Source organism: Galeopterus variegatus, unplaced genomic scaffold (assembly GCF_000696425.1).
Source record: "Galeopterus variegatus unplaced genomic scaffold, G_variegatus-3.0.2 Scaffold45, whole genome shotgun sequence".
Classification (NCBI taxonomy): domain Eukaryota; kingdom Metazoa; phylum Chordata; class Mammalia; order Dermoptera; family Cynocephalidae; genus Galeopterus; species Galeopterus variegatus.
The window spans coordinates 242,585-256,928 of NW_007726156.1; the positions used below are offsets into that span (position 1 = coordinate 242,585).

The window sequence follows — 14,344 nt, forward strand, 5'->3', positions numbered from 1 at the left end:
GGACTTTATTTGCCACTTGCTGGAGAAGGACCTGAATGAGAGGTACACCTGCGAGAAGGTCGTGAATCACTGCTGGTGAGTGCGAAATGGGGTGTGCTCTAGCCCTAGTGTTGTGGATCTCAAAACCATGCATTCCTAGAAATCTGCTTGTCCTGAGCGCTTTGCTGTTGCAACATGCAAGGAGCCTGCAACTGTGCCTCAGGTCCAGGTGGAGATATGAACGGCATTTCACTGAGCAGGTTATGACCTAATTTTTAGCTGTGGTCATTTACAAAGCACCCCCACCCCCAACCTCTTCCGTTTGTCCCCAGGCTACCTGTGCATGTCTACCTGCTCCCTCCTCAAGAAAGAAAATACCCTTCCCAAGAACCCATCCTGGAGAGCATACTGGGGAGATTCTGAAATCTGGGATTGCCTGCAGACTCTGGGCACTTAACTCCATCAAACTGAAGGAGCCATTCCACTCCTATGTATCTGCCCAAAGGAAATGAAAGCCTAAGTCCACACAAAGTCTAGGGCATGATTGTTCATAGCAGCTTTAGTTGTAACACCCCAAAACTATAAAGAACCCAAACGTCCATGAGCAAACGAAAGGATGAGCAATCTGTATAATATCCATACAATGGAATACTAGCAACCATAAAAATGAATGAACTACTGATACACACAACAACATGGATGAATCTTTAAATAATTGTGCTGAGTGAAAGGAGCGAGACCAAATATATAAATATATATACCGTATAACTTATTTATACAAAATTCTAAAAAAATCCCAACTAATCTTTAATAACAGAAAATCTGTATTAACTGGGAATTAGGATGGGGGAGAAGAGGGTGGAATTACAAAGGGGCTTGAGGAAACTTTTAGGGGTGACGGGATGTTCACTATCTTGATCATGTGATGGCTTCATGGCTATATACTTATGTCCAAACTTATCAAATTGTACACTTTTAATATGTACAGTTTATTGTATGTCAATTATATCTAAATAAAGCTATTTTTTAAAATCAGATAGGAGGTGGCAATTGCAAAGTTTCGTCCAGGGTGCAGCCTCCATCATGCCAATGGGCTCCTTTCTGTACCCCAGTGCCCAGCACAGTGCCAGGCACATGGGGACACAACAAACGTTGCTGAACTTAAAATTAATCAATTGACGTTGGCCTGTGTGGCTCATGTGGCCCAGGAGAAACCTTTCCTCCTGGCTTGGTCACATCTGCCAAGATGTTTGAAGAGAACCCACAACTTTAGGATAATTAATCTAATCAATATTAACGACCTGAGCGGACCTGCGAGCAGAGTGTACCTCAGCCCATTCCCTGTTCCTCCCTCCTCTCCTGCTCACAGCCCCTTCACAGGACTCACTCCTCAGAGAACCCCAATATTGGTCCTGAAAGAAGGGGTGACCTGGCACACAGCCGAAGCTGCCTCTGCCCCAGCACATGCACATGCTGCCGGGTGGGACCTCCCCTGGGCAGGGAGGACAGGCACAGTCCCAGGCACAGCCCCAGAGCACAGCAGGGCGAATGGCAGGCATTCTGGGTCCCTTACCCTCTAGGAGCTAGTCTCTTGTCACCCCTCACAGGACAAGGCCAACCAGGTAACCCCAAGAGGGAAGCCACAGCAAACAGGAGGCACAAGAGGAACAGAAAGGCCGAGGGGGCGGGAGGGCATCACTCTCGGGGAACGAGAGGGCATCCTTTATTGATGGACTCATTAGCTATTGATGAGGAAGGACTTTGTGCTGCCCGGTTGCTTGTCCCAGGAGCTGAGCTGTGAGGGGGCCAGGGCAGTCACACGGAGCCACGAGCACTTTCTGAGCCAGAACTTAGTCCTTGACTGAAAGAATTGGTGGGGTGGCCACCAGGCTCTCTGGGGTACCAACCCCCGCTGAGATGGAGGTCCACAGCAAAAGGAACAAAGCACCAGGCTGTCCCCCATGAGGAGCAGCCCAACATGGCCCAAAATACCCACAGTGGAGCCCCTTAGGAGTAAAGGCACTGCACGTCCACGGGTTCCTGCGAGCAAAGACCCTGATTTCCATAGGTTTAGCTGATTGTCACCCAGCAGCCACAGGGGACTGGGGCACAGGGCTGGGCGGTTTTATGAAGGAAGTACAGGGAAGAGATGGGGACTGAAAATGGGGTGGTGTCACAGGAAAGGCCCAGTGAGGAGCAGGAAGCTCTTCCAATGTGGAGAGGCCATGACGGTGAAGCCTGTGGGTCCCAAAGACAGCATCATCTCATTTTCAGTTGTTGTCAGGTAACATCATTCCTAAATCTCCTTAGCACTTTCTAATTTACAAAGCACTTTAAATTCATTACCTAGTAATGGTCCTTTGCTACAAAAGTGGATAGAGAACATATAGAGGACATTGACTCAAAAACATGACAGCCGTGTTTACTAAGCACTTTCGCCACACCAGGCATCACTCTAGGGGTTTAATGTGTGTGAACTCGTGACACCTCACCACGACCCCGTGTCCTCTATAACACTGCTGCTCCCATTCCCATTTCGTGGGTAAGGAAACGGGGGCTCAGAGAGGTTAGGTAACTTGCTCAAGGTCACACAGCTAGGAGCTGAGCCAGGATTTGGACCCAGACAATCACGCCCAGAGCGTCTGTGCTGAACCCCTGTGCTGTCCTGCCTCAGAGCGATTAGGGGATATGCTCAAGGTCACCAGCTCGCAAATGCTGTAAGACCCAGCACCAGGTCTTCTAACTCCAGTGCAGTTTTACTCCATCTCTCTGCCTCTCCTTCTTGCTCTCACCCAAATAGAGTCCCTCAGGATGGTGAGGGCAGGGAGTGGGGCAGTTCCCTTCCCTGTCCACCCCCACAGCCCTGTGGGGGATGAGGGAGTCCCCTCCCTGTGGAGGGAGTCCTTTCCAACACTGGCTGTCCTCCAGGCCACAGTGCTCCCAGGGAGCCTGGAGGAGGTCTGGCTGAAGTTGGAGAAAGGGCTACTATATAACAGGTCAGTCAGGCCAGCATTCTGTCCCCCAGGTCCAATGGGACTGAGCCAAGCCCCCATTTGTGTCCCTTACCCTGGTTCTTCCCAAAGGTAGTTGGGTGGAGGCCCAGGTAAGAAGCTCAGTGCCAGGCAGGAGTCAGTCACTGAGGAGCCCAGGAAAGCTGTGCCTGACTTCAGCACCCAGCAATGGCAAGGTCTTCTATGAGCAGGGAACAGTGACGAGAAGACACGAGCCCACCACCACCATGAGAAGACGTGAGCCCACCACCACCACCCTCTGGTACTGCACGTTATCACCGGCTTTAGGAAATATGCTGAGGCGGTAGCTAATTCGACCTCTGGGTCAGCAGTATCTGATCCGTGCACCCCCCAGCCACGCAGCTGGAGGTTGTCCTTTCCTGAGTTCCCTTTGCCCAGTTTGCCCCATTACCCTGCACCCTGTACCCTGCCCACTGATCATGACTGCATCCTCTCTCAAGCCTCCCCCGGAGACAGAGGTAGTCAGGGTGATCCTGTTTCACAGAAGGGTAGGATTTCTGAATCCCCGGCACCGGCTGGGCAGGCTCCTTCCCGCCAGTCTCTCTGTTTTTCCTGAGACCAGGAGATCCCTCTGCCACGGAGAGCTGAGCCAGCCACAGCACCCGAGGCTCACACAGGCCGAAGAAGACACACCTTCTCCTCCACTGCTCCTGCTGGTGAGTTCTTGGCCACGTTTTTTCCTTTGGCCCACACCTCGATCTCTGCAACTGGATCTTAACAATCATATCGAAGGGCCCCAAATGTCTCTCTCCCAGAGTTCCTGAGCATTCTGGGGATATTCACTTGCATGCACGGCAGCAAGCATACGCTGGCCGGACTGGCTGGTTTCCCAGCACGCTCCTAGGGAGACACATTATTCTTATGGTCCACATTCCTGGCTCATTTAGGTCTGAGCCTTCCAAGAACACCAGTTTCAATCCCCCACCTAAGTCTGGGCCTTGTCTTTCCACCAGAAGAAAGCATAGCTCCCCCATATACCTACCCATTATATCTGTTTCTGCTTCAGAAATTCTGGAGCCTTCTCTGGGTTTAAGGAGGCCCCAGGGCCCCACTATCAGACCTCTGCTCAACACCCCACACAAGAACAGAGAGAACAGGCCTAGAAGCCAGCACAGAAGAGCTTGGGCCAGGAGAATAGACAACAGCCTCTGTGGTGTTTTGTCGGGCACAGAGGCAGCCTCGACCGCGCACCCGACCTCCACAGGCACACACCTGCAAGTCCTCTGTGTTTACTTTGCTCCACAGCCACGCCTTTCTGTATCAACCAGCCAATTATTCAACAGATACTTTCAGGGGCTTTTCTATGTGCAGCCAACATACTAGGTACTGGGGTGATACAAGGATATAAATCCTTCCCCCAAATCTCTCTGTGGACCAGAGAGATTATTATTATCCCTGCTTTACACATGAGAGAATTGAGACACAGAGAGGTTAAGTAACTTGACCAAGGTCACACAGTTTAAGAAATTCTGGAACACAGCTATGGGGTAGTTCTCTAGGGAGGTGACCCCAAGCAAATGACTCAGGATTGGGGGTGTTTGCAAAAAAAAGAGGCCAGCATTTGGCATTTTGTCATTCAGAGTCAACACTTAGTGATGGGACTTGCTTGCCTGGCCCTGGGCTGCCTGTGCAGGAAAAAGGAAGCCAGGGGTAAGGTATGGAGGATGGCTGCCAGATGGAGCTGGAAACAACCTCCTTCCTCCCCTCCAGTTCCCTGTGGATGTCCAGGAGTCCATAGACCCTGGAATCAGCTGCAGGGAGTAGATGAGGCCGGGGTCCCACCACAACATGAGGGACAGGGGCACACACAGGGTGCGTGCCAGGCTGGGTGTGGGGGGGTCCCCCACAGGCTTCAAGCAAGGGTGACTAGGTCCACCCCGGCTGTGAGGAGGAGTATCTGGGAGCCACATGGAAGGGACAGGAAGGTCTGGGGAGGCCATGGCCGCCATCCAGGCAAGAGGTGAGGTCTGAACAAGCTGGCAGTGGGAGAGAGGGGAGGGGAGGGGTGGGAAAGGGAGACAGGACCTCACAGAGGCAGATCCCACAGGCTTTGGAAACTGATGGGGTGAGCAGCTCAGGGAGGAGACCTTTACCTGAGCAGAGAACCAGACTGGGGCACTCCTCGGGGAAGGAGAAGACAATGTAAGCTCAGACAGCCACAGCAGAGCAAAGGAAGGCCTCAGTTATGCTCTCAAAGCCAGGCCAAGGCAAGGCAGCCAGGCCCGGCTCCAACACACTAAAACCAATTTTCATGTAGCGCTCGCCATGTGGCCGGTGCTGCTCTAAGTGTTTTATATTCATTCCTTTAATAATCTCAGCAGCCCTGTGATATAGGTAGTCTCCCCATCTTACAGATGAAGAAACTGAGGCACAGAGATTGACTTGTGCAGGGCCACCGGGCTAGTTGGTCACAGAGCTGAGATGGCAAACCTAGGCCTGCTGGCCCCAGTCCATGCTCATAACCTCCATGCTAAATAAACTGCCTCCTGGGAGGAGGAAGTGAGGATGGGGGCAGGAGATGAGGCCAGTTAAGGTAAGTTTATCAATGATGAATTGCACATGTTATTGAGAAAATCAGGGAAGATTAGATGGGGCATCCCTAGCCTTGACTGAGGCTGCCTGGCAGCAGGGGTGAGTTTTAGGCTTAGAAACAGACAAAGGAGGGTCAGGTTCCTGCACTACCACTTACTACCTTCACCACTCTGGGCCTCAGTTTCCTCATCTGTAAAAGGAGGACAATAATAGCAATGCTGTCCATCTCCTAGGTCTGTGGTGAGGAGCAAATGAAAACGTGAATGTGAAAATACTTTAGAAGTCATGCAGTTGTACGAGGGTGAGATGTAACACAGGATTTGGGGGAGGGGGAACCATTGGCATATTGTGCCCTAGTTCCTAAGGGCTCTTGATCAGGTGGACAGATTTGGCCCAGGGACTCTCTATCCTGTGTGTGTTTTATGAGCATGCTGACATCTGTAATGTCACATGTGCTTCAGGCCCGTTCATTCAGCACAGATGTATTAAGAACCCATTCTACAAGGTGTCGGAGTGGATAGGCAGGACAGGTGTCTGTGCCTATTTTAAAGATGAAGGAACTAAAACGTTAGAAGCTAAAGTGACTTCCCTGAAGTTATATGCCTAGTGTGAAGCAAAGGAAAATCTTGAACTTATGTTTACAGACTCCACAAACCATGCTCTTTCTAGCTGATAAACTGGCTTTATCAAAATTGGTGGCCAAGGCCAAGGTTGGCAGGACTAGAGGGTTAAATAGAAATGTCTTGTTTTTACAATTGTACCTAAAATCATCCCGTCTTATCTTACCAGAAGTGGCTGGAAACAAACCCACATTTTTGCGGGGTAGGCAGGAGAGGTTTTGCAGGAACAAAAACCCCAGCATGCTGTTATGTATCCGCCCTTCCCCATCCCACACCCCGCAGCTGAGCTGAGCAGGCCAAGAGAGAAGCTCTGTGAGGCTCCATGCTGGTCCCCTTGGGTAGCGGTAGCAGCAGCAAGGTACGGAGTGAGAGGCTGGAACTGGGGCCTGTTTGAAGGCAGGACATAGTGAGTGTGTGAACAGCATTGATTCGACCTCAGCTCTCTGCTGTGTCACCCCTGGCTCCACATCTCCCCAAGTGCTTGAGTATGGCTGACACGCAAAACTCTGCAGAGAGCCAGCCCCAAACCACGATGAGCTTTCTGCTTCCCAAAGTCCAAAAGGTATTTCAGTGATAGGCTCAAGCAGAAGCTGCATTGCTGAAGGTGCAGGCATTGGCAGAACCAGCCCCCAACCACCCCCACGCATATGCAGAACTTTTAGGAAGTTGTTACTCAGGCTTCCAGACCCATGACTTCTCCACCTTCTCTCCTGGTACCCAGAACTGCACCTATGCCCATCAGAGGCAGATGTGTCCTTCTTTCTAGGGCACACAGGAAGGCAGTGTGTGCCTTGATGGTGCACAAAATCAAGAGGTCCAGGAAAAAGACCTCAGGAGTCCTGTCTCCCATCTGAATTCCTGTGTGCGTTGGGAGGGAACTGTCTCCATGGTTAATAGCAGTTAAATTGTAAGCCGGTAGATTCCTGCTGGAATGAATTATCCTGTGATCATTCTTTTCAGCCTCGCTACTGCTGCTCAGGTTGTAAATGAAAGCTCTTGCCCACATTGCTCCATCCCTTTAGGAAGATAGCTGTGTCCTTGAGCAGTCCCCACAGGGAGAGTGACAGACTGCCCACGCCACGCCCTTCACCACTCTAAGGAAGGCAGCCCCATGACCAGCCTTCTGTGCCCACTCTGGCCCTCCTTGTCTTCTTTCAGTTGCTCCAAGTAACAGAATAGTCCCCTGTTCCAAGAGGCAGAGAGACTAGGTGGGAGAGACGGGTGACAGGGCACACCTGGAGGGAAGCATCTGTGCAACGCGGGTGGATTCTGGGCTGCCAGAGTGTGTATGGGAGTCCGTTCGCCTACATGTCTATCCACGTGTTCAGGTGTCCTGGCGATTGTATGTGCAATGTGAACGTGTCTGTGACTATTTGTGTAAGAAGTCACATAGAGCCATGTTGGTGTGTGTCTGTGTGTATGCCTGTGTGTGTGTGTGCGTGTGTGTGCGTGTGTATGTGCGTGTGTGTATGTACGTGTGTGTGTGTGCGTGTGTGCGCGCGTGTGTGTGCGCACGTGTGTGTGCGCGTGTGTGTGTATGCCTGTGTGTGTGCGTGTGTGCGCGTGTGTATGTGCGTGTGTGTGCGTGTGTGCGTGTGTGTGCGTGTGTGCGCGTGTGTGTGCGCGTGTGTGTGTGTGCCTGTGTGTGTGCGTGTGTGTGTGTGTGCGTGTGTGTATGTGTGTATGCCTGTGCGTGTGCGTGTGCGTGTGTGTGTGTGTGTGTGTGTCCTGGGCACAGCCCCCACTGAATGAGAATAGGTGCCACATGGTAGTGGATCTCCAAGCGTGGCACTATAGGTTAGAGGGACGGTGTTGGGTTTAGAACTACAAAACTTGGGTTTGAGCCACAGCTTCCTAACTCAGTGGCTGAAGAACCTTTGAGCCAGTCATACACTTTTCTGGACCTGTTTCCTCATTTGTTAAATGGGGACAATAATCACTGCCTACCTTTGGGTACATTGTGCTGCTCAAATCCTGTGTGGAAGTGCGTGGTCAGCATGACTGTACGTAACTGGAGTGACCGTCGTCTCACCCTCATGGCAGGACAGGAGGAAGCAGCTTCACCACAGGCAGAGGGGCTTAGAGCACAGGCCATGCAAGTCATCCCCAGGGACACCTGCTTCCGTGGCCTTCCCCTCACTGACTATCACATCTGCCCCAGCAGGCTCTGCGTGAGAGGGGACAGCCTCTGAAAGGGCCCCGCAGCCCCACCATAAGGGTGTGACACACATTTTACCAGTAGCAGGAGAAAGAAAGGAGAAATGGCCATCCCCACCCTGACTCGTGCCCAGCTGATACCAGCTGCCAGCGTTTGCTGAGCCCCTACCGCATGCCACGTACTTTCCACATGGCATCACTTCCTCACCATGGACTCATGAGGCCTGATTATATCAGGCGCTAATAAAGCCACTTTAAAGATGAGAAACCTTAAGTCAAAGAAGTGTAACTTGTCCTGGGTCACGCAGACAGTAAGTGACCAAGCTGGGACTGAGAGCTGGCCCTCCCGTCTGCCCCCAGAGCCTGCGCTCTTAACCAGGATGGAGAGCTTTTCTCGGCTGGCTGAGGGGTAACTCCCTGTGGTGGGGACAAGTCCGAGTGCCTGGTCACCCCACCCCCACCCCCAGCCTGCCCACGGCCTGCACTGTCCCCACTGCAGTCAGGCCTCCTGGCAGGAGGCTGCTCTTGCTTCGAGCTCTCCCCCTCTGATGTCTCTAAGGCTGCCATTTCCTCCCTGTCTTCTGCCCAGAAAGGCTGGGGGAGCTGCACACTTGTACCTCTCCACCGGGGACCAGGAGGGCGAGGGTGGGTGACAGAGCCATCTTACCACTCCCCAACTGGGGAAACTGAGGCCCTTGGAGAATGAGGTAACATAGTCCCCACCACTGGTAAGGTAGAGAGGAACAGAATCTACACTCTTTCAGCTCCTAACTGAGGCTGGGCTTGTGGTTCAGCGTGGCCCAAAGAGATGGGGTCAGCTGAAGAAGGGGCAGAGACCAGGAAGGGATGGGTTTAAGAGACGCTGCGGTGAGAACCAGCAAGACCTGAGGCCTGGCTGGCTCTAAGAGGCAAAGGCGGGGGGCATCAAGGATGGAAGTGCTCAGAACGACCCGGAATTGCTTCCAGCAGGACAACAATGCCCTCTTCTGTCCAGCCACAAGCAGCACCATGGTCTGCCTTCCTCGCCCCACTTATTCATTCACCATCAGGAGTGAGAACCTACCCTACACTAGGCCCACCTGCCCACCCCCTCGTCCCCCCACCTGCTGCCAGCCCTGCAATGTCTGAGCTCGCCTGCTATGCAGCCCTGCACTCCCCGTCCCTGGGGCCTCAGGGCCCTGAGGTGCAGGACACACAGTTGTCCCTGTGTGGTGACTTCCTTCAACCACTCTCTGGTTCAGGGGCAGCTGCTGCCTCACCTGGATGTGTAGAAGGTGTCGGTGTTGCTAGGCAACCAAAAGTGACCTACGGGGAAAGGCCATGGGATGGACTCCAGTGGGATGGAGCCTGCTCAGTATGGCTCTGTGACCTTGAAAAGCCAGACCCACAGCCCTGGCACTAGCCACAGACAACTGCAGAACATCTATTCTGGGAGAAACACAGGTCTGAGTTCCCAAGGCCTGCAGTCTGGATGCCATGAAGTGCTACCGAGTGCAAGGGGCAGCTGGGACCACTGCTGTGTGCACCAGGTGGGCAGGAAAGCCTTCCCAGACAAGATTGCTCCCATCTGTGGAAGTGCCTATGTGCCGGGCATGGTGACATACACAACATACATCATCTCATTCTTTAGTCTCTACAAGAACCCTGAAAAACGTTAGTGCAAAAGTGAGTGATCTTTGCAGGCAGGCTGGGAGCGCAGGGGAGGAGGGGGGTGTCCAAGCCGGACTGGCCAGGGCAGGCTCCGTGGTGGGGCAGAGCCTCAAGCCAAGTCTCTTGTTCCCAAAACGGGTTCTCTTTTCCCTATGTCTACAATGATTAACATTTCCTAATCTAATCAAATTCGGCACGTGCAGCCCCCTGTACAGCACACTTCGGTAGACCACGGAATATGCTGTTTGAACTTGGCACTGTCCCACCACCTCCCACACCCCCTGACCCTCATTAACCTCCCTCCTATCTGCCACTTGAGCTCAGGGTAGAAGCGACAAAGAGGAGATTAGGAGGAGGGGAAAGGGAAAATGATTCGGCTTCCAGGAGAAGAAGTTAATTATTTGGTCAAACAAGCTCTCCCAAATCCCCACGTGCCTTTGCCCCTTTATTTAAAAAGGCTCCTAATAAGGTCCAGCATAGCCACATGGAAGTGGTCCCCAAACACCTGCCCCAAAGTTCCAGGATGGTCCCCCTTCCTCTCAGAAAGTGGAATGGGATTCACACCAAGAGGAAGATGGTGAGCAGGGAGCACCCCCTCAGGGTCAGGACCCCAAAGGAGAAAGCATTGCTCTGAAGTCACAGATGAGCACAGAGCTGGAGTCCGAGGCCCACATCTGCCTGGCAGCCGAGCAATCCTGGACTAGTCCCCTAAAGCATCATGTGAATCACTCTGAAGGAATAGCTAACATTTCTCCAGGGCTTACCATGTGCACAGCCAGGATTTGAGTTCAGGTCAATGGGCTCTTGTCTCAGAGTTCTCAACCACTGCCCCATCCTGCCTTCCATCACCCTACCGCTCACCGAGCATCACGTGGCAGGCCCGAAACCAGGCATACCCAGCAGTGGGCACGTCCTTCCCCATTCCATAGCTGAGCAAGCTGCAGCTCAGTGAAATTAGGCAGCTTGCAAAGGCCACATGCTCCTAAGAGGTGGAACAGGGGCTCAGCCAGTCCTTGCTGACCAAACCTAAGCTCATCACCCAACACATGGCACCTGAACTGAGAAAAGAGGGTGTGGGACTGAAGAAGCACTGAGCTCCCATGGTTCTGTGGCCCTGGCCTGCAGCCCCCTCAAGTCCTTGGCTCCCATGCAGGGACCGTGTGGTTTAGTGGGGAAGGCCCTGGGCCAGGAGGCCATGGCAGGGTTCAAGTTGGGACTCTGTCGCATGAGATGTGTGTTCTTGGGAAGGTCACTTGACCCCTGTGATGCAGTTTTTCCATCTGTAAAATAGAGATAACATATTTCAGCCTCACACAATTATTGTCACTTAGTGAGATAAGTGAAAGTGGAATCACTTTGAAAAGACAGAAACACAGTACACTGCCGGATGTCCTTGTCATCTGTGACTAAAGTACGCCAAGGCTGTGGCCACCTCAGATTTCGCCTCAGGCTGAGTCCCTTACCTCTCTCCACCCTCAGCCGGCCCGGCTTCAACGTTCTTAAATTGAAATTGAAGCTAGAGTGGACCCGAGGATGGAATATTTTTAGTCTATGTCTGTGGATGTCCAAGCCCACTGGGCATGCTCTCCTAACCCCACCCCCACCACACACACACAAACACACACACACACACACACACGTATTTACTTACTTCCCACCTAAAATGATTTTATAAGTAAAATTTCCCTATAAACACCATGGACTTGGGTCAAAAAAGTTTCAATGGCTGGTGGCTTCTAAAACTCCTGTGATGTGGGAGATGTTGGCAAAAACAAGAATAGCTATAATATAATGATCTTTCCACCGAGCATTTTACATAGGTCATCTCATGTAAAGTACCCTCAAAACCACCCTAGGACTTACTTGCAGATGAGCGGCCTCGGGCACCCTGAGCTTAGAGGCCCCGTGATTGGCCACCCAGCCTCCCTGCTCCTGCCCCACTTCCCATCAGAATCCCAGCCGGGTCCGCGCATCCACTGCCACCCATCTGCACCACTTGCTGCAAGAGGTCGTGGTGGAGGTGGTGAGAAACGGCAGACTTCTAGATACACTCTTTGAGGATATAACTGAAAGGACGTATGAGGGACTGGCTGTCAGGGATGAAAAAGAGGAGTTAAGTATGAGAATAGGCCTGGGAAAGTGTTGGATAGACAGAAGGACTTCATACAAACACAAAATTATACTTCTTCTTATTAAGAAACATTAACTTCCTCTTTTATCGTGGCCCCTCTCTGCCATGGTGCATGGAGACCCTCCTTTGCCGGGGAAAGTGTTCCCCTCAGCCAGCTCCTTCTTTGCAATTTCGAGTAGTCATTAGTGTGTGCAAACTCAGGGGGTGCAAACTGACTTCAAGGGAAGAATGTTGCCAAAACAACCACGATGTTCCCTCCCATGGGTGTACCTTACCCAGTAGTCAGGAGCCAGCTGCGTCCCACCCTGGCTCCTATGTAATGAACTTCGTCTTCTCCACAGCTGACAGCAGGCACCAAAGACTGAGGGTCTTCATGCCACTCTGACTCCCCTAGAATGGATGTGTGTGGCTGGAAAGAAATGGAGGTTGCTCTGGTCAATTTTGATAACTCAGATGAAATCCAGGAAGAGCCAGGCTACACCACGGACTTCGACTCGACCTGCCCTAAAGGCCGGCCTGGGAGCAGCCCCTTCTCCAACTGGAGGATCCTCATCAGTGACAGCACCAACCATGAGACTGCCTTCTCCAAGCTCCCAGGAGACTACGTGGATCCCGCAGGGCCTGAGCCAGTGGTCTTGAATGAAGGAAGCCAGCGGGTGATCATCAACATTGCTGGGCTGAGGTTTGAGACTCAGCTCAGAACCCTCGATCAGTTCCCAGAGACCCTCCTGGGAGACCGGGAGAAAAGGAGGCAGTTCTTTGTCTCCCAGCGGGTGATCATCAACATTGCCGGGCTGAGGTTTGAGACTCAGCTCAGAACCCTCGATCAGTTCCCAGAGACCCTCCTGGGAGACCGGGAGAAAAGGAGGCAGTTCTTTGTCTCCATGAGAAATGAGTCACCACCTAAGGGAGGTGAAGCGAGGTGAGGCGAGGCCCGGGTGACCCTGAAGTTTCAAGGTGAGCCAATGTCCCAGCTGCAGAGCCCAGCAGTTGGCTCTCGTTCAGTGGCAGTGGGCTTCCTTCCTTCCCTGGGCTCCTACACCAGCTCCTGCCTCCTGCTCCTGGGGACTCTTCTTTGGCCCCTCCCCTGCTCTGCCTTGTCCCTGCTGCAGCTCTCTCTTTTGCTTCCTGAGGCAGGCATTCTCCCCCACTCCAAAGACCATGGTGTAGACTGTAGTTTCTTCCTTTCATTTGCCTATCTCCTGTTTATGACAAATTCACACAGACTGAACAAAAATCAAGAGGCGAGAGATCCTCTGAGCCGTGAGGCTTCTGCCCACTGGCTGTTACATGCTCAGGTCTGGGGAGGAGGTGGTCACTGCTTACCAACTGAAGGTCTTACAACTCCCCACCTGAAACTCTCTGCCCAAACCTTTGCTGTGCAAAGGGCCCTATATTTCTTATGATGCTACAACTTAAAAAGCTTCAGTTCAGATGCGCCTTCTCAGAAGGTGTTTGGTGATAACAGAGGGCAGGGAAGGGGCTGCCTGGGGCTTGAGACTCATTCTCTTTGACTTAGTCCTAAAATCTTTCCTTGCATACAAATATGTCCACGAATCCCTCAAAGGCGCTGCAGGAAACCACTCCCATTCCTTTCTCCCTGTGACCGGATCATCCTCCTCCCTGCCATGCTGCTGGAGTCACTCCCTGCATTTGTACAAGGAAACCTGACTGTTTTCTCAGTTCTTTCTCACAGGCCGAGTGGCTGCTGAAGAACAGCTTTGGAGGAGACTTGTTCTGGGCCATTGACCTGGATGACTTCATGGGTGCCTTCTGTGGACAAGGCAAATACCTTCTCATGAATGCCCCTCAAATCCGCATTCGGTGTCTCCACTCCCAGTCAGTAGTGATGCGCCACCTAGCAGCCATAGATAACAAACTAGACACGGTTAGGGAAGAAGAAAAGATTGTCCAGAGCTCCTCCCAGCGTGGCCTTGAGGAAGGCCTTCTCCAGATCTTCCAGCTGTCCTCATATGTCCAGGTGGAACTGGCATTTAGGACCAGAAGAAAAGACCCAGGTGGCTTTCTCGGGAGCAGCTCATGAGTGACACCTTGGCAGGAGACAGAGGACCTATCAATATTCTCTATAGAGTAGCTCAGGGGAGCTTCAATAAAGCGAGCTGAATGTACTGGAACCTGAGTAGGGAAGGGGACAGAAACGCCTTATTCCCTGTCCCTGCCTACTCAGCTCCAGCCTTTATGAACTTTGTGGAGCAGAGAAGACAAAGCAATGGAGAGACTAA

The 14,344-nt window shown here is 52.3% G+C and overlaps 1 protein-coding gene across 1 annotated transcript in view; it reads left to right on the plus strand.

The window, feature by feature from the left end:
- The window catches only part of LOC103589972 (acidic mammalian chitinase-like), a 34,992-nt gene extending 21,044 nt beyond the window's left edge, over positions 1-13,948 (plus strand). The window contains 2 exon segments of the mRNA XM_008572077.1: positions 13,798-13,908; positions 13,910-13,948. Coding sequence (XP_008570299.1) covers positions 13,798-13,908; positions 13,910-13,948 — 150 coding nt within the window.
- The last annotated feature ends 396 nt before the right edge of the window (positions 13,949-14,344 follow it).